Source organism: Tamandua tetradactyla, chromosome 6 (assembly GCF_023851605.1).
Source record: "Tamandua tetradactyla isolate mTamTet1 chromosome 6, mTamTet1.pri, whole genome shotgun sequence".
Lineage (NCBI taxonomy): Eukaryota > Metazoa > Chordata > Mammalia > Pilosa > Myrmecophagidae > Tamandua > Tamandua tetradactyla.
This window is the reverse complement of record NC_135332.1, coordinates 16,555,537-16,582,770: the sequence shown is the minus strand read 5'-3', so window position 1 is coordinate 16,582,770 and position 27,234 is coordinate 16,555,537. Positions and strand designations below refer to the sequence as shown.

The 27,234-nt window shown below is 55.7% G+C and overlaps 2 protein-coding genes across 5 annotated transcripts in view; both read left to right on the top strand.

Moving 5' to 3' along the window:
* The window catches only part of RNF157 (ring finger protein 157), a 148,762-nt gene extending 137,082 nt beyond the window's left edge, over positions 1 to 11,680 (top strand). The window contains exons 17-20 of one of the 4 annotated variants that reach the window (XM_077163897.1): positions 547 to 595; positions 2,514 to 2,624; positions 6,496 to 6,536; positions 8,442 to 8,552. In XM_077163897.1, coding sequence (XP_077020012.1) covers positions 547 to 595; positions 2,514 to 2,624; positions 6,496 to 6,536 — 201 coding nt within the window. In that variant the 3' untranslated portion in view covers positions 8,442 to 8,552. Of the gene's footprint in view, positions 1 to 546; positions 596 to 2,513; positions 2,625 to 6,495; positions 6,537 to 8,441 lie in introns of all 4 variants that reach the window. The other 3 variants (XM_077163895.1, XM_077163898.1, XM_077163896.1) reach the window with 3 other exon arrangements.
* Positions 11,681 to 12,190: 510 nt separating this feature from the next.
* Positions 12,191 to 17,314, top strand: FOXJ1 (forkhead box J1). Its single transcript, XM_077163899.1, has 3 exons — positions 12,191 to 12,623; positions 13,178 to 13,847; positions 15,474 to 17,314. Exons 2-3 carry the CDS (start codon positions 13,350 to 13,352, stop codon positions 16,239 to 16,241), a joined length of 1,266 nt encoding a protein of 421 aa, XP_077020014.1. The 5' UTR covers positions 12,191 to 12,623; positions 13,178 to 13,349; the 3' UTR covers positions 16,242 to 17,314.
* Positions 17,315 to 27,234: the final 9,920 nt, after the last annotated feature.

The following is a 27,234-nucleotide window of genomic DNA, read 5'->3' as shown; positions in this document are numbered from 1 at the left end:
CTGTATCCATCCAGGAGCCCCATCCAGGGTGGGAGACAGGGTCACACAGTTACAGTACAACGTGGGGCGTGCCCTGCTGTAAGAAGTGCTGGGGATGCCAGCTCACAGTGAGGGTACCAGAACTTTTTTTTTAAGCCAGACACTTTCAAAGGCATGTCTGGATAAGATTTAGGACCCCAAGGGGTTTCTGAAAGTTTTATGACCTTATTATTTGCTTTTTAATTTAGCAACTTTTGTTTCTACCTTAGAAAAAGAGTATCAACTAAGCTATAGCAAGGGCATTCCTAACAGACCACCCCAAGTCTACATCGATAATGTGGCTCAGCCCTTGGTCCCCACAGGTCAATTGTGCCTCACCAGGAAAAATCTGCCTCTTCCAGGCCAGGGACCCAGCCTCCTTGGCATGTGAAGCATGAGTAGGAAATGGAGATCAGTGACGTAGGCCCTGGAGTTTGGGTACCATCAAGATGATTAGTTCTGTCTTCAACTGATTGATTGACTCATTTTATTGCCTTATAGACTCATGGAACCTTTCTTCTGTCCTAGGGAAATGACGTTCTAGAGGAAGAAGATGGATCGCCCACACAAGATGATGGTAAAAGACCTGGTCCTTTGCTCCTCTTATTCATATTTCTTTCCTGGGTATTCTTTAAAGGGTAAAGAAAGAATGGTCTGGTCTGACTTGATGCTCTGCTCCCCTATGGGCTTTTGGGGGAAAGGGTTATCTTCTTGATGATATATCAAAGCAAGCATGGTTTCCGGCTGATCTCAGGGAACTTCCTTGCTCTTTCTGGGACACAAGGCCAAGAATTTCATGGTAAGGATGCTGCAGAAGATACATAGAATTTGACATTTACATTAAGTAGATTCTGAAGCTTTGGGGACAGCTCCTGTGGCTTTCTTCCTCTTGCAGCTTTTCAGCTGAGCCCACGCTGGCAGTGCTGATGGTTAGTAGAAGCAACAAAACAACTTCTTCCACCTTGGAGAAAGGACTGTTTGGCAGTTGGTTTGGTTTTGCTTCAGTGAATAAATAGTTATTACTGCAAAAGCAGGTTTAGGAGCAGACACGTTAAAGGTACTCAGGGAAGCAGAGAACAAGCTTTGTTAGCATCTCAGCTTAGGCAAGTGTTTGGTAGGGTTTTAACAGGATTTTCTTTACCATAACTCCAGGCTTTAACAGAGAGAAGGAATAACCTGCAGAGTAAGGAGCAAGGAAGAAGAAAGGGGGCTGGGACAACCACACCAGAGAATGGAATCCCACGTGTTTGGGAACCAGATTCTCTTCCCTCTGCTGCGCTGAGCGTCTCCCACAGAGGGGCACTTCCAGAGCACACATGGCGTCCCAGCCTGGGCACAGGCCTGTCAGTAAATGTCATCCTAGTTGCTTCTGCTTTAGCGTGGCCGTTGCTTGGGGAGTTTTGGGGAGTGTGTATGCGGACTTGACAGCTCCTGCCTGGCCAAGTACCTGAAGAAGAGGGTGTCTGCTCAGGCCATGCCTCCCTCATATACAAGCCCAAGAGGGAATTTTGGAGGTTCATCAGCTCAGTCAGTGTTTCCCAGAGTCACCCTTTGTGACTGTCCCTCCCTCCATCGCCAGTAGACCATTTGATTGGAAGAAGTGCAAGTTTGCCTAGTTGTTTCCACCTGACATTCCATAGCCTGCACAGCAGATATATTTTCTTCTCTTACTTTCACCAAGAAATAAAAAGGGAGCTTAAAAATTAACTTGTAGGGGGTGGGCCACGGTGGCTCAGTGGCAGAGTTCTCACCTGCCATGCCAGAGACCCAGGTTTGATTCCCAGTGCCTGCCCATGCAAAAAAAATAAATTGTAGAATTTTCCTCTTCCCTTCTTAAATGTCGGTAGGTTTCTGATCAGTTACTTAAAACAACCTCAGAGTAAAATGTCTCATAAAAAGTAAATCAGAGTGCATAGGTGATTCAGTGGTAGAATGGTCACCTGCCAGGTGGGAGACCTAGGTTCAATTCCTGACCCATACACCAAAAAAAAAAGTAAATCATAATTTTGTGAATGTGGTGATTGATTTGGTATGCAAAATTCTGGTGGAACCTAAGACCTTTATTATTTTATATATTTGCTAACTTTGCAGAGCTTTACGGTCATAAACACACTGACACACACCAGGAACAGACACAAGCATGAGCAGGGGGTAGCTTTTCCCAGCCACATTCTCATCGGCCTTCCCTCTGGCATAGTTCTGCTTTCAGAAGTGGTTCTCTCTTGAGCCTGTGTTCCACAGCCCTCCTGCCTTATTCCAGAACAGTGGATGGAAAGGGGCCAATTAGGGAAACAGAGCAAGATAGCTTTGAGAACACAGACATGCCCACACAATTTGACTCCTTTATTGTCCACTCTTTACCCACTTAATTATTGTCTTTTTTTAACATATGATTTTATTTTTTTTGTCTCCATCCTTAAGATTTTTATTTTAATGACAGCAAAGCAGAGAAAAACACAGCAAGCCCCTCTCTAACTGCATTAACTCCCTTACAGGCCAGAGGACATGCGCATTTCTAGGTATGGAGTGTGACAATAACAATGACTTTGACATCGCAAGCGTGAAAGCACTGGACAATAAGCTGTGCTCTGAGGTCTGCTTACCCGGTGAGTGGCAGTTTGCTGAACATGAACTTGGTGGGAGATAATCCCTCTGCTCTTACCCCTGCTCTCACCCTGGTACACCCCATCTCCTGCCCTGCAGTTCCTGGGAAGAAGGCATGGGGTGTGCTGAGATGCTGGAAACAAGTTGCTGAAAGAAAGTGAGAATGCCTCAGGAGGGTCCTTCAGCTTTTTGCCAAGAACAGTCCCTGCTCTGAGTGAGAATATTAGGATAAGAAGAAAGGAACAAAAATTCCTCCCTTTATGATTTGGCCTAGTCAGGTCTCTGCCCATTGAGATCTTGCAGATACCCTGTCAGGTAGCCTGGTTTTGTTTTCATCAACAGGAAGGTTGAGGCAGGAAACACCACCTCTCTATGAAGGTCTTGGAGACTCTGAGTCCTTTAAAAGAGACTCCATACCTCTCAAGTGAGAAATATCAGAGGAGTTAGGATCAGAGAGGAATTTGAAAACTAACGTTTTGCGGGCCTGTGAATGGCTTTGTGATCCAGTGAGCTTTGAGTTACCAGTTACATTGTACATTCTAGATTTGGATCCTAAAGGAGAGGTCAGGGTTTGAGGATGACAGTGCTCCCTGGAGCCCTAACTCTAAGTTTAATCCAGATTGTTAATGTGCCCCCTATTCCCTCTCTTGATTTGAAACTGAATCCAGGAGGATTTCTTATAAAGGAAATTATAAGCACATTTTGACTACAGACCTCCTTCAACATTCCGGGGCTCCAGGAATCACTTCCCTAAAGCCAAGTCTGCCCAAATGAACCAGGTCAAAATTACTCTAGAGATTGTCCTCCACAATGTATTGTTTGTAATCCTCTTAAACATCCCTGAAATGAGGACTTATTTCCACTTCAGAACAGCCACATCATGGGTCCAGTGCTTTACTCGCTTGGCGAAGTGGCTGGTGTAATCGGAACAACACTACCTCTTGTGGATTGCCACTCTCCATCAATCCTGTGAAAGACACGGGTCTAAAGGACTCTGGCCACACACAACCTTGTGGCAGAGGAAGCATTAATTCTCAGGAGACACTTTCTCTGGCCTTTCAAAGACCTCTTCAGTCATTTTTTCATTTAGTTTGTCCTGTAGATGCTGCCCAGGTCTCTTAATCTCAGTGAGACCAAGAGAAGTGATATCACCTGCTACTGCTTCTCCTACCCAGGACCCAGGGCAGACTCCTCCTGCCTGAGCATGGGGGGTGGGATGGGGGAACGACCCATCAGCCAGTCTCCCATCCAGTCAGGCCTGGATTGGTGCTGCTGGGATCCAAGCTACACTTCCTGCCTTCCCACTCTTTACCTTGCTTCTGTTTGTCCATTTGTTTTTCATGTCTTTTTCGCCAATGTAAATCTGTCTGTCTGGTTTGTTTATTTTTAAACTCATTTGTGTTATCTAGACTTCGAATGAAAGTTCATGTTCACTCTGTGCCAACACTGCCCTTCCTGGCTCTGCTTAGCCCCTAACACCAAGCTGGCTGGACACACATACATTTGGAAGCCTCTTGCTTAGGGCCACAGACAAGATTTCCATTCCTAATTGGCAAGAGCCTGTATTCAATATACTAAGATTTTCCAAGAAAAATGCTTGTGAGAATTAATGCCTATTCAACTAAAATCAATGGGGATGCTTCTGTGGCAAGGATTATGGGAAGGATTTGTTTTTAATTGGCATGCTTGGTCAGTAATTGGGTGAGGATTACATTGGTGTCTCTGCCCCGCCCCAGTGGCTGCACCCTGGCCGCCCTCTCACTGGGCTTCTGGAGAAGGACAGGCTCCTGCCACCCATGAGGATCTTCGTCACCTCCACTTTTTTGTCCAGGGGCAGCTGTTGGGAATGTGTCAGCCAACACCGGTAGAAACTGAAGTTATTTCTTCTGCTTCCTCCTCTCCCTAACTCCCTCCCACAAACCTGCTTGTTGACATTTATTCCACTTATGGGATTGGGGGAGGGGTGCGAGACTAGAAGGAAGGAAGAAGCCCTGGGGTTTCTTATGGTGATCTCCGGAGCCAGCCATTTTAGGATTTAGCTCGGTTCACAGTTTGGGCCAGACATGAAATCAAAGGCCTGTGACAGAGAAGGACCTGGGTATAATGGTTTGAGTATCCATTTAAGGACTCGGGGGCTCTTAGGGAGAGGGGAAGGGGCATCAGCTCTCTTGATAAAAATGTTTCTCTGGTTCCACAGTTACCATCACACTGGTAGCAGATGGCTAGGGAACTCTCTGGAAGTGTTGATTGGGTTAATGACAGGAGTATCCACTTTGGTAGGTCTCCATGGAATAAATAGGCCATCTCACACTAGCTGTAAGTTAGAACTTCCATCTTCCAACTGGGATACTTGTAGGATGGCTTGGATCTTCACTGTACCTGTGGCCAGCTCTTTCCTCCATCTGGACAGCTGGTTTTTCATGCATTTGGTCTCTGAGCCTATTTCCTTCTTCAAGCAGATGATCCTCTCTTCATGGAGGGCCGATGAGAAGCGGAGCCATGGGGAGTATCCCATGCTCTCCCTGGGCCATGTCCCCTTTCCCAGGCTCATGTGCACTCTACCAGAGACCCAGCCAGTGGCCGGAATGCACAGGCTCCCATCCTCACCTCTCTTGCCACACTTGTGTGGTGCTTGGAGGACACCTGTGTCATCTCAGCTCCTCTCTCCCTAAAAAAGCTTTTGGCTCCTCTTGGGCCCCAAGACTGAGGGTAGATTTCTGGTTCTTCACACTGGGGGTGGTATATTCTGAGATTGCTTCTGACAGGTTTTCAAAGGATGAAAATCCAAGTTGTCAGATGATGGTGGTAAGGTTAGAATTGCAAGACTACACTAAGTAGATGTGATTCCACGGAATCTGATGGAATATTATCCAGGTGGCAGGTTATTGGTCAGGGAACCAATGTTTCTGTGAAAAGAGGCTCTAGATAGTGCATATAATGGAAGAAGACAAAGGTAATTCAGGCTTGTTTGTGGAAATACAAATATGCTTTTTAATGATGACTTTGTGCGCAAGTAAGCATATCCAATGAAACCTAAAAATACTGAGTAGACCTGAAATTTAACTCACTCCTTCCTCTTTCCAGCCTCATAACCTAAGACTAGGGTGCTAGTAGAAATGTTTACATTTCATGGATAATAGGGGAAAATCCAAATTAAGTTTCTCTTTCCCCTGGAGAGAAGCTGTACAAGGACAACTGAACCATTACAGCCCTTCAATTTAATTAGGCCTGGCAGGGGACATTAACCTGGGAAAGAGGAGTGTGGAACTTCCCAAAATATGCTGTCAGCATCTACCTCTACGAGCCTCCTCACTCTCCCATTTCTAATTCCTAAAATCAGTAATTGCATAGAAACACCTGTATCTTTCTCCCTTAAAGGATTTTAAATTTCCAAGTTTGTTTTCCAGCTGAAGGGCCCTGGAATTCAACCAGACAGAATGGTTGCACTTACTTCAGGAAGTGCTTCTCAGCATTCCACATTTTCTTTCTGCAACCAGGCTCACCATTGGCCAAGGCTGAGGAGAGAGCAACAGCAGGATTCTGCTGTGGGCTCTTTATAGTCCTTGTCAGGGGAAAGGGCACCTCACTGTTGCTGCTAAATCTCCCCTCCCCACAGAGTGTGTCAGAAGCCAGGAGATGTGTCTGTTCCAAAAGGATCTGTTTTTTGACTCTGGTTAAGAGTCCTTTAATGGTGGGGTCTATAGCAAGGATTCCCATGAATTCCAAGTCAGGACAGCCTCTCAGTCCCAGCATTGCACAGTGCTGGCGGTGGTGGTGGCGGTGGCGGTGTTGCAGCTCTTGTTTTTATTTTGTGCATGCATGTGTGTCTTCTCTCTTGTTTACCATTTGCTTTTGGTTTTTCCTACTGAACAGCCGCAGTTCCGGAGTCCTGCCCCATAAACATTGAGGAATAGGTATGAGATCTACCAAATTATATAAATGAACAAACAACTCATTTTATTTGGGGACTGCTAAACTTAAAGGCAGTATTGCCTTATGTTCATCCTGTCATACTTGAAGTGCCTTCCATAGAAGGGAAAGCACCAGACTCCAGTACCCCAGGGAGTAGAGAGCCCCAAATTCAGTTTGGGTATGAAAAATACCTAGGACTTACCTGTCCCACTCATTTCCTTCCTTTGGTGTCCACCATCACAGGCCATTATTAGAACACAGGATGGAGTATCACACCAGGACCTTTATGGGAAACAGGCAATGTATGCCCACTGCATCCTGGTGTTTCTGCCACTAAAGGGATTTCCATCATAAGCTCGTCTAATCTTGAGGCTGAACCCAGACATTTGTGAGGGGCCTCCCTCAAATACATAATACAGTGAGTCTTGGAAGCACCCTCCATAGTTGGTTTGTCCCAGGATGGATCGGGCTCTGGGCTGGGTTCTGGGAACACAGCAGTGAATGAGACACAGTCCCCGCCCATGGGAAGCTTCCAGTCTAATGAAGGATTAAAGAATGAAATGGCTTCAGTTCAGTGTGAGAAGTGGGGCGGCACTGGGGAGAGGGGTCGCCAAGACTGAGCTACCAAGACCTCACCTGACTGGGGGGTATGCTGTGTGGGAGGTGAGGGGGGCTGAGAGATGAGGCTCAGGAGGCCAGCAGGGGCCAGAGGGTGAAAGGCTTTCTGATCCACCCCAAGGACTTAGGTCTTTATCCTGAGAGACAGGAAGCCAAGGCCCTGCCTTTCTAGAGAAGGATTTCTCTAGCTGCACTGCAGAAAATGAATCAGGTGGAGCCAGTCTGTAGGCTATGAGAACAACACGGGGAAATCTGGGTGAGAGTTGATGAAGGCCTGAACAAAGCCTTGGCTGGGGTTGTGCTTTTCCTACCCCTTACTGAGCACATACTGTGTTGCTCAGCAGTCTACCCCCATTATCTCATTTAGTCCTCACATAACTCTGGGAGGTGAGTACTCATCTCCCTTTTGATGGATGAGAAAATCCATGCTCAAAGTAAAGAGACTTGCCCAAGATCACACAGTCAGTTATAAACTGGGATTCAGGTTGATTTGACTAGAGACTTTAGGTGTAATTAGGAAGTGAAGAAGAGTGATGAGGCAGTGTTGGGGTGCGTCTAGAACGTGAAGGAGATACAAGCACCAAGGAGAAAACCTAGATTTCTAGAGTGGGCAGCTGGGTGCTCCTCACGCAGGAGTAGCCATGGATTTGGGAGATGATGATGAGTTTGGTGGGTGTGGTAGCTGTGGGACCCCAAAATTGTTGGGTTATTGTCTCCTAGGGTTGATGGCACCATCTGATGGCAAACCGCATCCACTGTCCTCCCGCAGGATGTCTGCTGTTCTGTCCCTGGCACCCTGTCGGGTAGTCAGTCACTTCCTGCCCCACCCCCGCTCCCCTTGCAAACACAGACACTTGGGGCCCACGTCAGCGTAAGGCCTGTCACTCCTTCTGTTTCCTGCCCGTGATGAAAATTTCACCTAGACCCAGCTTCTTTTTCCTGGTCCACCACAACATATAGACAAGCTCCAAAAGCAAATAATTAAGATAGAAGAGGAGATACTAGGGTACATTCACAAAAGAAAGGACATTCTAAGTGTCCTTCTCTGTCAGTGGACCAAGTGGCAGTAGCTCTACCTAGCCTGATGAGGCAGGAACAGCTCCCTGCACCTTTCGACACCCACTTCCCCCGATTCTTTCTCTCATACACTGTGGCTTGCACCTTCATAAGAGCTTCAGATAACACACCTCCTGCTAGCTTCTGTGCTGAACTTCTGAGCTGCCTTGCTGGAGACACCCTCCAACCTGGCCAAACATCCTGCTCCTATAACTTCAGTTTCTCGTCCCCAGGTACCTGGCAGGCTGATGACAATGCAGTCAATCGTAGGAGCACCCAGCGCCGGCGCCTGTCATCCAGCAGCCTGGAGGACCCTGAGAACCAAGGCTGTGTGTGGGGTCCTTTGGCTGTCTGAGGACCCCCAGCCCCTGTGCCAGGGCTCTCCTCCTGTCCTCACATTCCATCCTGTCCTCGCTGGACCACCAGCCTCTGGCCATCTTCATCAGGACACGTGGAGGCTTTATACTCATGTGAGAGCTGGATGTGGGTCACCCTGCTCCTTCTCCCAGCCACGTCTTCTGTAACCATGTTCCTTCCCCTCGGAAGAGACCAAAAGTGCTCTTTTCTCCTTGTGGGCTGAAGCCACTCTAACTGCGGCTCTTAACCGAGACTGTGGATGTCTCCCCCAACGTTGATCTTCAAGTGGAGCCAAGATCCACGTGCTGGTTGTTTCTTATGGATCTTTTTTCTGCTAGGGGTAGGCCAAACAGACTCAGTTTTGGTGGCTTCATTGCAAACACCCATCTGGCATTTTCTGGCCTGTGAACCATCTAACCAATTTGAAAACTCTGGGGGAAGGGGTAGAGGACAACTCCAGTGAGAAAGAAGCAGTGCACTATAGTGAAATTCCCTCAGAAAGGGTTAGGAACCCCCTTTGAACATCCAGGCTTCAGGGGTGGCAACCTAAAGGTTTCTTCCTTCTGGTAGTAGAGCTAGTCTCCTTTTGCCCGTATACCTGTCTGCTTAGGAAGGAGACCTTGAATCTGAGAATCCCCCAGTTAAGATAATAACCTTTAAAAAGGATTTCTTAACAGGTGCATTCGTGAAAGCCTGGAACTCCTTCTGATGGTTACACTTCAAGAAAGATTTTTTGACCACTTTTCTGTGCCAGGCACTGGGTTAGAAGCTTTTGTATATTAGCACATTACATCTCACCATAGTCCTGTAAGGTGAGATTCTTATCCCCTTTGCCCCTGTCTCCTTCCTTTTTTGGTCAATAATTGTAGAAGTAAACTTAAGAGGTAGGGCCCAGTAGTCTCCAGTTGGTGCCCAGGAGCCCCAAAGAACTCATGGAGAGTGCTGAGCTAAATCCGGGTACCAGCCGGCCCAGCAAGGATCCCTCTGGCTGGAACCAGGGCCTTTGCCTCCAGGATCCTCCTCTCCTTTGTGTTTTCCTTCCCTGCCTCCCAGACCCTCAGAGCAGAAAGTGGGAGAGGTACAGTCCCCCTGGCTTAAGCAGAGCCATCCACAGGCTCATCATTTCAGAGATTTGGAGAATGTTGTTTAAATCATGTCCTCCCACCCTAGTGTAACTGCATACAAACAACAACTTGAAACAGCAAGGCCAGGCTAAGCCTTCAGGTGGCACTTCTTTTCTCAACACCAGTATTATCAAAAGATTCCACCTGGCTCTTGGATAGGTGCTTTGTCTGCAGGCTGATGGAAAAGGTGATTGTTCAGTGGAGTGTGAGATAGTTTGAGAAGCAAAATTAGACAATTATTTGTGAGGTTGAGATGAGGTAGAGCCCTTGGCTACACCCGCTGCGAGGGACCTTCTTAAAGTGTTTGGTTTTGTTGCCCTAGCAGACCTTTCCATGTCCAGTGCGCAGGGGTCCTTTGCGCCCATGTGGCCACACAGTGCAGGAGGAAGGTAGTGGTGGGCTACGTTGTGCCCTGAGGAAGGGTGGCCCACTATGCTGGTTGAGACCCTCACAGCCACATCTGAACCTAAGCTTCTGTCTTGAGTTCCCACGTCCACCCTCTCTGACATACCTCAGTGGATTCTTCCCCCTTAAGTTTCATAGTCACTTTCCTATTTAAGACTTAAACCAGTATATGTTGAGCAATAACCCCATTTCCTGGTTTCCTTGAAGTTTGAGCTGGAGGCACTTGCACACAGACCCACCTCCTGTCCCCACAGGTGGTTTTCACAGCGTGGTGTTACCGGGGAGGATCCCTGGGGAAGAGGCTGAAATGAAGGAGATTCAGGTAAACAGTAGCCACTGAGGCCAGGAACCTAAGAGGAGGTAATTACCTTCACCCTTTCCTTGAAGATCTGTGACCTTCCTTGCAGGATGTGCTCCTCAGTGTTTCCCTGGACAAGGCTCAGAAAGCCTCCTGAAGGAATCCCAGGGGGTTCCTGGCCTTGGCTCCCTCCTTAGCCCTTGGTAACTAGATGGAAGTGTCTGGGTTAGAAATGGCCCATTATTCCTTTTTTCTCAGATAGGCCCTGTTTTCTCTTTTTTCTTTTTTACCTCTTTGGATAAGTGGAAACATCCCATCCAGAAAGTCTGGTCTTGTCCACCTGATCAGGGCACAGGTCAGCTGCTAGCCCCATTGCCCCAGTCTGTCATTCGAAGGAAGCAGTCTTATTTTGTAAGCATTTTACGGAGAGAGAATGGGGTGGCCTGGCTCCTCATCGAGGGCACAGATGCTGGGGCCAGCACCTCCTTCCTGCCACACTCAGATCTAAGCTCTTGTCTTGGCCTTGGAGAGCTGCAGTAGGCCTGGCTTCCTCCCAGAACCATTCTCCGTCTCCCCCCACCCCCCACTCCTTCACTGTTCATCCCACCAGACTTTATGCCCGTGCTGGGAGCATATTCTGAGCACAGACCCCACACTGTAAGCTGTGACACCATGGGGAGCCCTGAGAGCCTGTCCCCCTGAATTTGGCATGCTGGTTGCTCATTTTGCTTTAGGACCTGTATACCTGGTGTGTGCAAGTGTGTGTGTCCTGTTGGTGCTGTTTGTGTACCCCCCTTCCTCCCTGGAGTACACACACAGCACACTACAGTGGGGACACCAAGGATGCAATATTTATGGATTGCTGCATGATTCTTAAAAATGAATAAAACTGTTTACAAGGGAAGGAGAGCTGTACCTAAGAAGCTGGCTTATTTATGAAAGTTATTGTCCATCTTTCTCCAGCACATTTCAACATTTTTGAGGTGGAAGAATGGGAAGGGCCAGGGGTAGGAAAGGACATGTCCTGGGTGGGAGTTAAGAGGTCATCCCTGGGTTTCTGCCTGGCTTCTGGGCAGCGTCTCAACACCCCACCCCATCCAGCCCTGCTGCTGCTGCCCGTTTAATCCGAGACCTTCCAACAGTGCTGCTCCTCCATAATTAAAAAGCAGGAAAGTGGTGACAGGAGGGAGCCTGGGGAGCGGGAGGGCCACAGCTGCCAGGGCGCTTCTAGTCTTAGTCCCTATCAGGTAAAGCTTAGTGGGATTATAGAAGGCAAATGGTTCTGCTAGGAGAATTTGGCAGGTTCCTGGCTCTTCTAAGTTTTGCCCATGGGCTTTGCTTCCTGTTATCTGGGAATAGGAGAGATCGCCACCTCAGAAGCCTCTGGAATGTCAGCTTGCTGGACCTCTCTAAGGCTAGGAGCCGGAAGAGAGCCCGGCCCCGGAGGGGAAGGACGGCTTACCGGGAGACACTGGACTGCCCTACCCGCCTTGGTGTGTCTGCAGTCGGTGTGGCGTTTCTGCGGGTACCAGCGGCAGGTGGCATCGGAGAGTAAGACCTGCTCGCCGGGCACCAGAGACGATACTCGGGATCGGGAGAGGAAAGGGCGGCAGAAATGAGCTGCCATTCGCAGCCCAGAGCAAAAGCGGGAAACCCCAAGGATACGGTTCACAAACTGGAGCCCGAGGATCGGTCCCCAGAACCGTCGATGCTTCGGAGGGGCCAAAAAAGGAAGGGGCGGGGCGGGAGTCGCGGTTCCTTGGGATGCACAGATCGAAGGTGGTTCTCGGGTCCTTGGGCGGGAGCGCGGAGTCGCGTGCTCCTCGGAGCCCAGCGCGGGGCCCTCGCGCGGGAAAGCGAGAGCGGGGACGCGTTGGCGGGTAGGGGGCTGGATGGCGCGGGAGTCAGCGGCCGAAGGAGGGAGTTCGCGGAGAGTTACGGCTGGAGAGCGCGGCCAGAGCTCGCGGTCTCCTTGGAGACGGACTGACCAATGGCAGCCGCAGAAGCTGTTTATGGGGGCGGAGTGTTGTCATGGCAGCAGAAGAAGCCTTTTCCAGCGGCTACTTAATGCCAGTCTCCCCGCCGCCGGCACTCAGAGAGACGCCGTCGGGCGGGATAGGGGGGGCGAAGAGGGGAGCTGGCGGCGCCCTCGATCTGGGGGCAGAGAGCCGCGGGGGCTGGGAGGAACTTTTCCAGAACCTTCCTTTGGCCTGGGCTGCGCTCTGAGCCAGGTAAGGACAGGGAGGGCTGCGGGCCATGGAAGGGAGGACGTCAGTACTAAACCCTCTTTCCCATCCGTCCCCGACGGAAGTGGTGGGCCCAGGGGTTGACATCTGAGCAGTTTAGAGTAACTTACTTCCCGCTTCCATTCCATAACTCTGTTATGTCCCCTTCCTTCCTCGTGTTCTCCTATCTTAATATCCCTTTTCAAGGATCAGATGGCCTCCGCTGCCCTCCGTCCCATCGTACTGCCCTCCCGGACTCCCTTGCCCCATTGCTATTTGTTAAGGGGCGGGGGGAGGGATCCTGGTTCCCGCTCTTCGGGAAAAAGGGAGTACACTCGGATGCCCCTGCCCTCTTCTCCCTAGAACCTCGAGGAGGAAAGGAAGAGAGAAGTAGACCCTGTGAGGGTCGGACCCGAGGGTACTGCCTCTGTCTCTCACGCCTTGGCACTGAAAGATCCTCCCCAACTTCGGGGACGATTTTAGCCGAGGCCTCCTTTACCCACACCCTGTCCCCTCGGGGGTGGGGTAAGAGTGCTCAGTTCCCGCTGTGGTCTCTGCAGGCGACCACATACTTATTCGGAGGAGGCGACCCCCGGGTCGCGGGATGGAAGCGCGCATCCGGGCGGCTGTGTAACCGGAGCCGCGGGAGTCGGCCGGCCAGAGAGCGCGCGGCGAGTCACCCTCGGCTCAGCCCTTGGATGGTACACGACCCCTCGGAGAGTCTCGGCAGACATGGCGGAGAGCTGGCTGCGTCTCTCCGGAGCGGGGGCGGCGGAGGAGGCCGGGCCGGAGGGCGGCCTGGAGGAGCCTGACGCCCTGGATGACAGCCTGACCAGCCTGCAGTGGCTGCAGGAATTCTCTATTCTCAACGCCAAGGCCCCGGCCCTGCCCCCGGGGGGCACCGACCCCCACGGCTACCACCAGGTGCCAGGCTCGGCCGCGCCCGGGTCCCCGCTGGCGGCCGACCCCGCCTGCCTGGGGCAGTCGCACACACCCGGCAAACCCACGTCGTCGTGCACGTCGCGGAGCGCGCCCCCGGGGCTGCAGGGCCCGCCCCCCGACGACGTGGACTACGCCACCAACCCGCACGTGAAGCCGCCTTACTCGTACGCCACGCTCATCTGCATGGCCATGCAAGCCAGCAAGGCCACCAAGATCACGCTCTCGGCCATCTACAAGTGGATCACCGACAACTTCTGCTACTTCCGCCACGCCGATCCCACCTGGCAGGTACGGGGGCGCGGGCGGCGGCCGCCCCTTCCCCAATCCCAGCTCCGCAGGCCAAGTAGGCGCGGCGCAGCCAGGGCCCGAGAAGGGAGGAGGCCGTCGAGCAAGGGCCTTCGAGGAACCCAGTTCTTGGAACTGCCCATCTTTGGCTCCCAGAGAGGGAGGAGGGAGAATGTTCTAGGAGTGCAGACGTTGAGGTTCGAGGGGAAGGAGCTTGTCCTTCATCCAGCAGGCCCAGTTCGCTGGCCAGGACTAGACTATGCAAGGGTTAGAGTCTCCTGGTGGAGGGCGATGAACTGCGGACACATTCTTGTCCGGAGTCCCAGAATTCCTAGACACGGCCCTTCTCAGGGGCAGTCCATCAGGGCCGGACTCAGAAGCGGAAACGCGAGCGGCCCCCCGCCAGGCTTATCCGTCTTTTGCAATTGGCTGGGGGAGGGGAGTGCTGTGGGGTGTGAAGACCAGCTGTGTCCTCCTAGAGGAGATGGGGCCCAACTGAAGCTGCTGTGCCAGTCCCCTGCCCCACCCCCTCACCGGTTTCCTGCCTGCACTCCTCCCCCACTTCTCAGCCAGCCTCCCCGGGGGGACAATTACCTGAACCAGGTGCTTTCCACAGGGGCTCTGCCTCCCTCACTGGCTTCTCGTTCCAAGTCTCCGGGACCTGGCACAGAGCAGCCAAGGGGCCTAGGCCACCAAGTAAACATCCCGGCCTGGCAGGGGGGCCCTCGCCAGCCACCCACCTTGCTGGCCCGGCCCCACACCCCCATCTGGACAAGACTAAGCACTGAAAATGAACAAAGCAGGATGAGGGCTTCCGGACCCGCAGACATGGTCCTGCGAGGCTCAGACCCTTGGGAGCCCCCAGTCTGGCAGGGTCTCTTCCCTGGAGCACCCAAAGGGGCTGGCTGCAGGATCACAGTCTCAAGCCATTCCCCATCCACCTGGGCCTGACCACCAGGCCCTGACCCTGGGACTGTGGCCCTTTGTAGCCTCAGAGAAAAAGCTGAGACCCGGCCCCCACCTGGCCCCAGGAACAAGCACTGTGCCCCTGGCCGGGTAATGGTCAGCGGGGGCCTCAGAGCCCAGGGTGGGAGGCTGGGACCGTGGGGAGCCATGGCCCAGGCCAGCAGTGGCTAACAAACAGGGAGAGTCACCAGAGCACCCCCCGCCCCCTTCAACCTCTCTCTCTCTATCACACACACAGTCGCCTGCTCACTTCACAGAGAGAACCAGCCAGGCCCAGGCCCAGGGAGCTGGCAGTCCAGGCCCTGGGGGAGCCGAGGGCTTTGGCCAGAGGCCGGAGTGGGGGGGGAGGGCAGGCGTGGGGGTGGCATGAGAGGCACCCTGCGGCTCCGGGCTCGGATGACTGAGCAGGCAGATATCCCAGCAACAGGGAACAAAAGCCCCCGACAGCACCGGCCCCCAGGACCCTGTGGCTGGTGTCCCAGAGCCGCCCAGTCAAACCAGCACATCCCTCTTCCCCCACCACCACTGCAGGGAGTGTGTGAGTGTGTGTGTGCGTGTGTGCGCACGTGTGTGTGCAGGCGCAGCGCGGGCCACCCCGTCGCCAGCCCTTCCCACTGACCCAGTGCTCGCTCTCTTTGTCTCTCGCTCTCTCCCTGTGCCCAGAATTCGATCCGCCACAACCTGTCCCTGAACAAGTGCTTCATCAAAGTGCCTCGGGAGAAGGATGAGCCGGGCAAGGGGGGCTTCTGGCGCATCGACCCCCAGTACGCCGAGCGGTTGCTCAACGGGGCCTTCAAGAAGCGGCGGCTGCCTCCGGTCCACATCCACCCTGCCTTCGCCCACCAGGCTGCGCGGGAGCCCGGCGCCGCCCCCTGGGCCGGGCCGCTGAGCGTAACCACCGAGGCCCAGCGGCTGCTGCGGGAGTTCGAGGAGGCCACGGGGGAGGCGGGCTGGGGTGCGGGTGAGGGCCGGCCCGGGCACAAGCGCAAGCAGCCACTGCCCAAGCGAGTGGCCAAGGTCCCGCGGGCCCCCAGCACCCTGCTGCTGACCCAGGAGGAGCAGGGCGAGCTGGAGCCCCTGAAAGGCAACTTTGACTGGGAGGCCGTCTTCGATACCGGCGCACTGGGCGGGGAGCTGGGCACGCTGGGGTCGCTGGAGCTGAGCCCGCCGCTGAGCCCCACCTCTCAGGGGGACGTGGACCTCACTGTCCACGGCCGCCACATCGACTGCCCTGCCACCTGGGGGCCTCCTGGGGAGCAGGCCGCCGACAGCCTGGACTTCGACGAAACCTTCCTGGCCACGTCCTTCCTGCAGCACCCCTGGGACGAGAGTGGCAGTGGCTGCCTGCCCCCGGAGCCCCTCTTTGAGGCCGGGGACGCCACCCTGGCTGCCGACCTCCAGGACTGGGCCAGCGTGGGCGCCTTCTTGTAAGAGGCTGGGCCCTGCCCCACCTCCAGACAATGCCCAAGTCAAGGCCCAGAACTGATTCCCCAACACAGGCCCGCGGCCACCCCCCACCCCCCACCCCATCCCCATCCAGGCAGGGACTGGGCCAGGTCTCCCGAGGCTGGGCCCCAAGGGGCCACACCGCCCCCCCCCACCCCGCTCCCAGGATGCCCGCAGGTTCAAGCCCAGGAGGCTGAGGACTGGGGGCTCAGACCAGAACTGCTGCCCACCCCCGCCGCCCACATACACTCAGTGTTTCATTGACTCGTGTGTCTCCTGCCCCAGGCAGCGGCTGAAGGGCCCGCACTGTGAGAGCTGAGGCCAGCAGGGACCCGCCTGGCCGGGGGCGGGGGGGAGGAGCAGGGCCCTGCCCAGAGCAGCCCCAGCTTCAACGCTGCTTTGCTCGCTCTCGCTCGCTCTCTCTTCCCCAGGTCTCTATCCAGAGAAAGTTCCCAGGTACAACAGATGCTAATTAGGTGGCAGCAAATTAACCCCCTGGAGGCCTCTCCCGGCAAAGCTTCCCTGGGGCAGGGGCAGGCAGGGATGGGCGGAGGAGGGACTTGGGGTGGGGGATGCAGGAGGCAGAATTGAGGTGGGGATGCAGGGTGGGGGCAAGGAGATTCTCTCTGATGCCTCTAGAGTCTTTGCCTGGCCCACCCTTAGGGGTGGCTGCGGTTGCAGAGCCCTCATCTGTGCGCCTGACTCGAGGCTGAGAGCGGCAGGAAGTTGGGGTTCGGGAGGGGGAAGGGTGGGGGCAGGAACAGCCAAGCTGCAGGGCAGGCAACAGACAGACTAATGTAGTGAGTGTAGCCATAGCTAAGACTTAACTGGGAGCTTTGCTGAGCTTCTAGAACCGTGGGGACCAGGAAGGGGAGTAGGGAGAGCCCAGCGCCTCTTCTGAATTTCAGGGGTCGGGGGGAGTGTCATGAACCACCCTGTATTCCCGGGCTGCACCCCACACCCACCCTCCTGCCCGTGGGGCAATTTAACCTTTTTCACGGAAAGTTATTTACAATTAAAAAAATTTTAAATAAAAATTTTTTAAATCTGAAAACAGACCAGTTTGTGGATTTCTTTTCCAGGCAAAGGGAAGGCCAGTGTGGGGGGAGGTTTGCGAGGAAGGGGAGGGCAGCCACGGGAGGTCTGCACAGGGGCCCCTGACGAGCTGCCCACGAGTCGGTGCCCCCCCCCGGGAAGAAAAAGGATGAGAGGCGGCCCCGGGGGTCCCCTGAGGCTCAGACCTCAGCGCCTCCATCTGCGCAATGGGGAGAGCTGTGCCCACAGCCCCAGGAGAGCAGGTGACAGAGCAGGGGGAGGCGCAGCTCCCGCCCCGGCCCCGGGGATGCACAAAGACCGGGGTGCGCCTGGGCTCAGCTCACACCGTCCCCCACCGCGAGGGCCTGCCCGGGCTCGCCCGCCCGCCCGTGTTCCCCGGCCTGGGCCTGCCTCCAGCACCTCCCTCTCCTGGGCCTCTCCTGGAGGGACCCATGTGAGGCCAGAGGGCCGCAGGCTGCGGGCCCACCTCCCGCTCTGGTGTGTGTGTGTGCACCCCCCAGCGCCTGCCCCCACCCCACCGCGGGCCCGATGCAGCTTGGGGGGAAGGCAGCCCACCAGGGAGGTGAGGGTCTCAGACCCTACCCCCCCAACATCGACAGGCCCACCCTGTGAGAGCCCAGCCTACCAGAGTTCTAATAGGGAAACTGAGGCACAGAAAAGATGTGTTTGGGTGATGCTCTGCTGGCACCCCAGCTTTGCCTGGAATCCACCTCCCCACCCAGCCCCGCCCACCCCTACAAGCACACGCTGACTGTGCACGGCCCCCCCCCCGCAGCGTGCACGCGCACGCACACACACACACACACACACACGCACACACACACACACACACGGACTGTCCCCCGCAGCCCGGCCAGGCCTCCTCAGACCCTCTCTCCCGCTGCCCCTTTCTTTCCCTGCACTTGAGGTTGGCGCTAGGCCGAGCTGGCACTCGCTACTCTAACTTGCTGCTTTCACTTGCTAATTATTCCAAATATTTCAGGAGGGCACACTGCAGGGCCCTTCTGAGCCGGCCTCCAGTCCTGCCCCACTCCCGCAGCAGGCTGAGGGGGCTGCCCGGAGCCTGCACCTCAATGCTGAGCAGAGGAGTGCCCCTCGGAGTCTCCCTCCCTGCAGCCCCCAACCCACCAAGCAACTCCTCCCTCTGTCTCCCCACCACCCACTCCTCTCTCTCCATGGACCCAGCAGTGGCAACACCAAGGGGGAACTGCGCGGGGGGGGGGGGGGTGGCCCAGCCTTCTGCACTAGCCCCCAGGATCAGCCTCCAACCCTGGCCAAGGTGGGTGAAGCCTTGCATTGACAGGTGAGGCATGTCATTGTCCCAGGCCTGGGCTGGGGGCTGGGGGTGGGGGACACAGAAAGGTAAATTCAGGGGTGGACAGAATTACTGGGAGAAGCTGGCCAGGGTCCTCACTGCCTGTGACGATCAGCCGGGGCCTTCTGGAAACCCCAGTGCCCAGGGGGCACCCCACAGCAACTGAACCAGAATCTCTGGGGCAGGGCCTAAGAATCTGTATTTTTTTAAGGTCCCCAAATGATGTCAATGGGAGGACAAAGCTGAGGGTCCTGCCCCAGAACTCGGCATGACACCTTCAACAGGAGGCATGGGGGTGGCTCTCACCCAGTCCTGCCCCCAGCTGTGGGTCCTTTTGTTTATTAAAGATGTTTATGTATTTATACACTTTTAATTTCGATTCCAAATACCTAAAAAACAACTTTTTCCGATCTAACTGATTTATTTTAACGTTTGTTCCCCCTATTATTTGTTTATTTTTTATCCATATTTTTTTCTCATGTGCCCACACCCTGGAGAAAAGGAGCATCAGACACAAGGTTTCGCAAACAGACAGTCACATTCCAAAGGTTATATCATTGTACAATCATCCTCAAGAAACATGGCTACGAGAACACAGCTCTACAGTTTCAGATACTTCCCTCCAGCCTCTCCAAGACACCATAAAATGAAAAGGGGTATCTATATAATGTGTAAGAATAACCTCCGGGCTAACTTCTCAACTCTGTTTGGAATCTCTCAGCCACTGAAACTTTATTTTGTCTCATTTCATTCTTCCCCCTTTTGGTCGAGAAGGTTTTCTCAATCCCTTGATGCCAAGTCCCAGCTCATCCTGGAATTTCTGTCCCACGTTGTCGGGGAGATTTACACTCTTGGGAGTCATGTCCCACGTAGAGAGGGGTAGGGCAGTGAGTTAGTTCTCTTGCAGTGTCAGCTTAGAGAGAGGCCACATCTGAGCAACAAAAGAGGTTCTCTGGGGGTGACTCTGAGGCCTGATTTTAAGCAGGCTTAGCCTATTCTTTGCAGGAATAAGCTTCATGGGGGTAAACCCCAAGATTGAGGGCTTGACCTATTGATTTGGTTGTTCCCACTGCTTATGAGAATATCAGGAATTCCCCAAATGGGGAAGCAGTAGGTCTTTTTGTTTATTTAAAGATGTTTATTTATACACTTTTTATTTCCATTCCAAATACTTGAAAAAAAATTTTTTTAATCGTGGTAACACGTATACAACATAACTTTTCCTGTTTTAACCCCTTTCAAGGACTCAGCAGTGTTAATTACATTCAAAATATGCTCCCTGCACCACCCCCCATTACCCAAACTCTCCCATCACCCCCAAAAGAAGCTCTGTATCCATCAAACATTAACTCCCCATTCCACAGCCCGGTTCCTGGTAACCCCCAATCTGCTTTCTGCCCTTAGGAGTTTGCCTATTCTAGGTATTTCATATAAGTAGAATCGCACTATATTTGTCCTTTGTGTCTGGCTTATTTCACGCAGCATGACGTTTCCAGGGCCCACCCACTCTGCAGCATGGACCAGCACTTTATCCCTTTTGGTGGCTGAGTAATTGTCCCACTGTCTGGGCGGACCACACTACGAGCGTCGGCAGGCACACACATCCCAGGCCCCACTCCCAGTTCCTTGGGGGCATAAACCCAGGGGCTTCCTGGGTGTTGGGAGAAGCCACTTCCCAAAGCAAGAAGCCACCCCTCTGTCCCCCAACATCCTGCCTTAGCCCCATCTTCCCACCCTCCTTTGCCTGCCCTCTCCCATGTAACCCTCATCTGGGAACGTGCTGGGGGCAGGGTTGGGGGTGCCCAGAGTTGGGCCTTGGAGACCTGCCCAACCCCAGGGTCCCCCAGAACAGGCTGATCCGAGCTCCCGGATGTCCTGGTGTGTCCAGAAGGCCCGGGCTCCCCGCAGAGCTGGGCCAGAAGCAGGGATCGCTGCCCCTGCCCTCCCCCTCCAGGCCCCCAGGACGGACTCTGGGAAGGAAGACACGAGCTGGCGGGAAAGGAGGTCTGTGCAGGTGGTCAGGCGGGGGGAGAGGCGGTCAGGAGCCCCAAGGTAAATAGGCGTAGTTGCCCTCCTGGCCCTGTGGGGCAGGCCTGGGCCTGCCGGGGGTGGACATGGGGAGGGGCCGCAGCACCTGCAATCACGAAGGGGTGAGAGAGGCCCTGGGTCCTCCTAGTACATTCCTGCGTGATAAGGAGGAACAAACAGGTGGCCCCAGGTTTAGACAAGGGAGGGCGGCCCTGCTGGGGGTCACCAGCCCGGGACCAGCGTGAGCTCAGGGGGAGGCTGTGGCACCTCTGTCCGTCCTGCCCAGTGGCTCCTAGGTCAGGGCCACCGTAACGGGGCGTGCTGGGACCTGAGCTTGCCCCATGGGCAGCAGGGCAGAGCCAGCTGGAAGGGACCCTGCCCACCAGACGGGCAGGAGGGGAGACTCCAGTGAGCCCGGACGGGCACAGGGTGGGGGACATGCATCAATGGGGGTGGGGCAGCTGGGCATCTCCTGCTGCCCCCGTCCAGTTTCCCAGCACTGAGGGACCCCAGGCCCCCACCCAAAGGCCCCCTTGGGCCATCCACCCTGCCTGATGCCCTTCTGAGCACAGGCGGGGCAGCCCGGGGACTGAGCCCCAGACCCTCTTTCCTCTTGAAGGAAAGGGCTGCAGGAAGGAGGGAGAGGGCACAACTCCACCTAGCCCCCGCCCCCCACGGTCCCCACGGCCCTTTGAAGCTGAGGCCACAGCCGGGAAGCCGGTGGCCCTCCCAGCGCTGCTGTTTGCCCAGGGAATTAAGCTGAGGCTGGAAAGATGTCACCGGGTCCCCACCTCCCCCTTCCCCCCCAGCCCTGCCCACACACCAGGCTGACCACCCCCACACACACTCCTGCTTTGCTTCTGGGTCCCAAGCCCTGGCCCCATCCCTACCCCACCCGCCACCCCTGCTCTACACAGTGAGGGGGTCGGGGGGGCGAGGACGGGGCCGGAGGGAGGTAGACCTGCCTGGAGGGTTTTCAGTCTCTGCGTGGGTAGATAACCTACCTCCCCCAGTCCTATGCTGGTAGCATCCAGCATGGGGCCACCTTGGTAAGTGCTTGTTGAGTGGATCAGTGAATGAATGATTGCATTGGCTGGGCAAAGGGATGAGAAGGAGAAAGGTAGAAAAGCAGCACAGCAGCCTTGCAGAATGTGGCTCCAGATAGCAAATGCCAAGGGGTTCCCAGGCCCCAAGGCCCAGGAATGTTCCTGAAGCCCCCGGGGCAGGTGGTCTGACCTGAGGATGTGCAGAGACTGGTGAGAGGGTCCGGGGAGAATGCTGAGGACAGCTCACGCTGCCCTGCTCTGAAAGCAGGTGCCAGGCCCTCCTGCCGGCCCTGTGGGTGGGGCGGGGTGGCAGGAGAGCGGTGGGGGCCTCGCACGGCAGTGGGGGCTGCAAGTGGAGCCATGGGAGGAGGGGAGAGGGGAGAGGGGGAGGGGCGCCGGGCCAGGAGGAGAGGGTGCAGGAGGCGAGGCTCTGCCTCCTCCATTCTCCTCCACTCCTCCTGGGCCCAGCTGTCCCAGGCCTAGGTCCCAGCCAGGGTCACCGAGAGCCAGGAGGTGGGTGCTGGTATGGAGAAACCTGCCCTCCAGGCCCCGCCACCTTATGTGCTGCCCCACCCACCCAAGCCCCCAGCATCAGCGAGCAGGCCCCTTAGCTGTTTGCACCCTACCCTCAGGCCACCAGGACAGAGCGGTGCCCAGCCCAGCTGTCCCTCCAGTCACTTGCCAGTGACCGCGGGGCCCCTGAGATTGCTGGTCCAGCAGTCCGGGCTACCCGGTGAGAGGGATGGGGAGGGCCCCTGGTACTGGGCTCCGGATTCGCCCTGCCCTAGAGGGGACGGCCCGTCCCTCGAGGTCAGGCAGGTGGTAGGCGGGTGGCCTTCGCAGAGGAGCAGGCCCCCGTGGGCACCTCTGGGCTCCTGTTCCATGTGGGGGGTTCTCTGCAGGGGACGTTGAGGGAATCCCAGACCTGAGGGAATCCAAGCAGGGAAAGAGGGGACTCAGCCAGACTTCTTGCTCCTCAACTGGGCCCAACAACCTGCACTCAGAGAAAGGGGGGGTTCATGCAGGGGGCACCCCTCCATCCTCGGCCCCCCACCCAGATGTTCAAGTTACTAGTCTTCATCCCTCAACCCCAACCCCGGAAAATTCTTGCTTGAATGCTTGAAGGGAGAGTTTGGGAGAAAACTGGGAGGGAGAGGGGGAAGTGGGGCGGGGGTGGGGGGAGGGGAAGCGGCCTGCGGACACCCTGGTTCTATCTGGGGCGGACGGGGCGCAGCCCAAACGGAGCCGCCATCGGAGTCGCCGGGCCTGGCCTCGTCCCTGGCTCGTGCTCAGAGGGGCTCCGGGTGGCTCAAAGCCCCCGCGATCACCAGACCTCCAGCCCGGACCCCCAGGCCAGCTCCTGGTTTCCAGCCACCTCCCAGGCCCCTCTGCATGGGCGACCGGCGGGCACCACCAACAGGACCTGGGAAAAGGGATTGAGGCCAAGAGAAAACCGAGTGGCTGAGCAAAGAAACATCTGCAAAACGGAAATTAATTCAGCCTGAGAAAAGGAACAGGGCGCTTGAGATTTACATGTGGGACCCACAGCAGGGCGAAGGATGAATGAATGACTACACGAATTAACAAATGAAGTGGACCCAGTCTGGGGAGGGGTCACCCCAGCTGATTTGTGCCTGTGGTTGTTGGTAGCAGGAGTGGAAGAAGCTGCAGCAGAGCCGATGGGGACCACAGTCCAAGCCCCGGGGCCTCAACTCTTCCCAGAAGTGAGAAGAGAGAGAGGAGAGCGGCGAGCCAGGGCTGAGCCTCCCAGTTGGCGAGGAAGGCCGAGGAGGAGCAAAAAAGGGCCCGAGCCGTCCCGGGAGAAGGAGAGAACCCCAGAAGTCCCGGGACCAAGGTGGGAAGAATCTGCCCTTTGGCCCCATGCCTGTTCCCGGCAGGACCTGCCGCACCGGCCCCAGAGGGAGAGTTAACATTGCTGAGCTGCCCCGGAGCCAGAGGGGGGCCCAGCCACAGGGGGGCCCGAGGCGGGGGTCGGGGGGCAGGAAGGAAGCCAGCCCTGCCCAGGAGGTCCCCGCCACAGGGGACCGCCTGGTGGGGGCGGAACCAGAGTCTGAGAGCAGGTGGCCACCCCAGGGCCCGAGGCAGGGAAGAAGAAGAAAAGGGTGGACAGTGGGTGCAACAGGGAGGGGTCAGGTGGGAGAGCAGGCCCCGGGGGCAGCCCAGCCCAGGCACCACAGCCAAACACGCCAGCCAGCCGCCGCCCCTCTCTCACCTGACCCATGTTGCCTGGCTCCGCCGGGGACCTGGGCTTGTGTCTGTGAGGGGCACATGGGGGAGTAAGGTCTGGGCCTGGGGAGCCCTCTGAGCTGGGGAACGTGTGGGCTTATTATGGGAGGCTCATTCCCAGCGGCAGGCAGAGAGATTTCCCAGGGCACTGGGGGGTGCCATTAGGACAGAGATTTCCTTCTCGGAGCTTTGCTTGCCCAGTACAATTCTTTTCCTGAGCTGGAATGGCCTGGAAGGGCAGATGAGGGACTCTCCAGCACTTGCAGGTGTGCCGCAGGGACCTCGCGCTCTCCCAGTTCCCAGGCTGACCCCACACCTCGCCCTCGCACGTGCCTCCTCCACGGCTGCGTTTCCCCCACTCAAGGGGTGCACCCCCACCCCCCACCTTCCTCTCTCGCCAGAACTCCCAACTTGGGCTTTTCGTTCTAGTCTCTTTCTACCTAATAGCCAGAGGATCTTTTTTTTTTTTTTTAATGAAAATTTAACTTTTATCAAACAGTACAGGCACTTGGATTAAAAGTCAAATAGCCTTAAAAAGACAGATGTTAAAAAAGAGTCTCCCACTCTTTCCTCAAGTCCCACTGCACAGAAATACCCCCCCACCTTCTATTCTTTTATTTACTCTTCAGGTATAACTGTTATTTCCAATTAATATGCTGGTACTGCTAGCTGGATTTTCTGATTATCTGGACATGATGAGGACACAGCGCTCTTCCCTCCTCCATCCTAAGTGGGTAGAGACCACAAGACTGTTATGACGGCGTCTTCACTGCCCAGCTTTCCGGTGTGAGTCAGAAGTTAATTGCTTGGTTTCTTTTCATTTATTTAGTTTTCTAGGTGCCTCTGGTTAATTCTCCACAAATATTCCAAAAGGCCTTGCACATGCACATCAATACTGTTCTCTCTCTTAAGACCTTTTAAAATAATCCCTGCCTATCTATGTTACAAAATTGGAAAAGGTGCAAAGGGGTCTTCAGTGAAAAGTGAAAAGGATGTATTCCTTCTTTTCAGATCCCCAGCCACCCAGGGAACCTCCAGCGCAGCACCCGGTGTCATCAGTTGCTTATAAGGACTTCCGGACGTATTTCACACACGCCGTGCATCTGTGTGCACTACTCAGAGTGTACACTAAGTGCAGCAGAGAATATGTTTTACTCTTTCCTAGAACCCTCCCTCCCGGGGCTCTGTCTTCCAGCTCAGGCTGATCCTTCCTATCAAACCCACCCCGCACAGCCCTCTGTCCCTCCTGGATGGGATGCCCTATTTCCTGGATCCCACCTCTTCCTGCTGTTTCAGTCATTCCCAGCAACTTCTGGGAAGGCCGTACTTTTTGAGCACCCGACCAAGCTGTGAATAAAACAGCCAAATAAGATGTCTGTAGTCAATCTCATCATTGATTGCTAGCTGGGCTGGCTATGAAATTATAGGTTGAAAGTCCCCTCTTGCTCCCCTGCTGCTTTTAATATAAAAAGCCCTACTGAAGATCTAATCAAGTGTGGTGTCCTGCCAGATAATCTACACTGAGAAGTACACACACCCGTTACTGGCCTCACCCTGCTCATTCATTCATTGTCTCAAAACATTGCAGACAGGAGGCCCATTCCTTGGAGGACGTACAAAGGACAGAGATCCAAAGGCACAGATCAAGACCCCCTGAGCCCCGAGAGGGCACTGCCACTCTCCCACTCCTGCCAGGCAGGGTCATCTCATTTAGTCCCCTACCTCAAGAAAGCCATCAAGTCACTTCAGCTCCCTGCAAAGGCAGGATCCACCAACCCTGGGCTTGGAGTGTGGAGACTCTGCCCTCAGCCTCCCTGTGCCCCCTCCCTCCCTGCCAGCAGCTCTAGAGTCTCAGCCCACTCTCCCTGCCATCTCCTGGGCCTGCTCATCTGAGTCCTGCTCTCAGGGGCACCCACACCCCAGGTTAGCCTCACCTCTCCCAGGCCCCTCAACACAGACAGCTCAGCCTGAGCCCAGCAGCAGCAAGCACTCCCTCCACTTCCCACAACCGCAGTCTAACTCATTCTGCACTGTTGTCCTCCTCCCCTACTTCCCAGCTTTCCACAAGGCTGGTCCCCTTTCCCTAGGCCTCTGCCCCTCCGTCAAAATCCAGTCCAAGCACCTCCACCTGGAGGGCCTCCTTGATCTGCCCACATGGTTGTGACATTCACCTTCCCTGTAGACCAACTTTACTCCTTCTGTGGCCTGTATCAGTGTACCCCAAATTCCCAAACGTTTCCTAGAGGAATATCTTTTTATCTGCAAACTTACCCTGTAACAGTGGTGGGGAGATGTGGACAGCCAGGCTGTCACCCCTTGCGGCAGGGTCTCCTCCCTCATTGAGTACCCCCACCCACCACCCCACCCCACCTCACCCTCATTTTCCCTCCCTCCTTTCTCTTTCCACTATCCATGTGCCCTTCCTTCTCTCTCCTCCCTCTCTTTGCACCCCCTGCAAATTCTGGGTTAATGAACAAATGAAGGAAGTTGCCCCCGCATGGGAGGTGCCCTGCGTAGGGGGCGCTTTTCAGACCCTGACCCCAGTGCAGAACCCGTCTGTTGGCTCCTGGCCCCGCTCTCCACGAAGCCGGGGTGGGGTCCCCAGAGACACCCCCCCCCACGCACAGCGAAAGCGCTGAGTCACGTTCCGGGCACGCGGCCCCGGGGGAGCCAGGCCTTCCGGGCACTGGGGGTGTGCGGGCCGCGCCCCGCTCCTCCGCGCACGCTGGCCCGCGCCCCCAAGTCGCGCAGACCGCGTCCCCGCGAGAGCGGCAGGCCAGGCGTCCGCGGTTGCTAGGAGACGCAGGCCCCCCCTCCCGGGAGGCGGGTGTCATCGATGACGTCACCGCGGCCACGCCCCCAGCTCGGACCCGCGGGGAGGTCTGTAGCAAAGCCCCCCAGCAGCCGCCGAGCCGCGGGGTCCCCGCCCCCCAGTTTCTCCCCGCGCCCCCGTCGCTTGCTCCCTGCCCGCACGTTCCTGCGCCCTCTCGATGCTTCTCTCCACTGGTGGCTTCCTCGGTCCCCACGGCCCTTCCCTCTCTGCTCCCGCCTCGCCCGCGCTCGTTTCGGGGTCCACGGTCCAGCGCTCTGGCGCCTCTCCTCGCCCTTCCTGCACCCCCGGGCGTTCTCGGAGGTTCCACTGCAGAGCGGTGAAGGCTGGCGACAGGCGCCCCCTCGTGGCCCCCTGGGCCGGGCTTTCCGCATGGGGGGGCGGCTGCGGGGGGGCGGGCCGCCCACCCGGAGGATCCGGCCCGGGGGAGCATCCGCCCCTGGTGGAGGTCCGGTC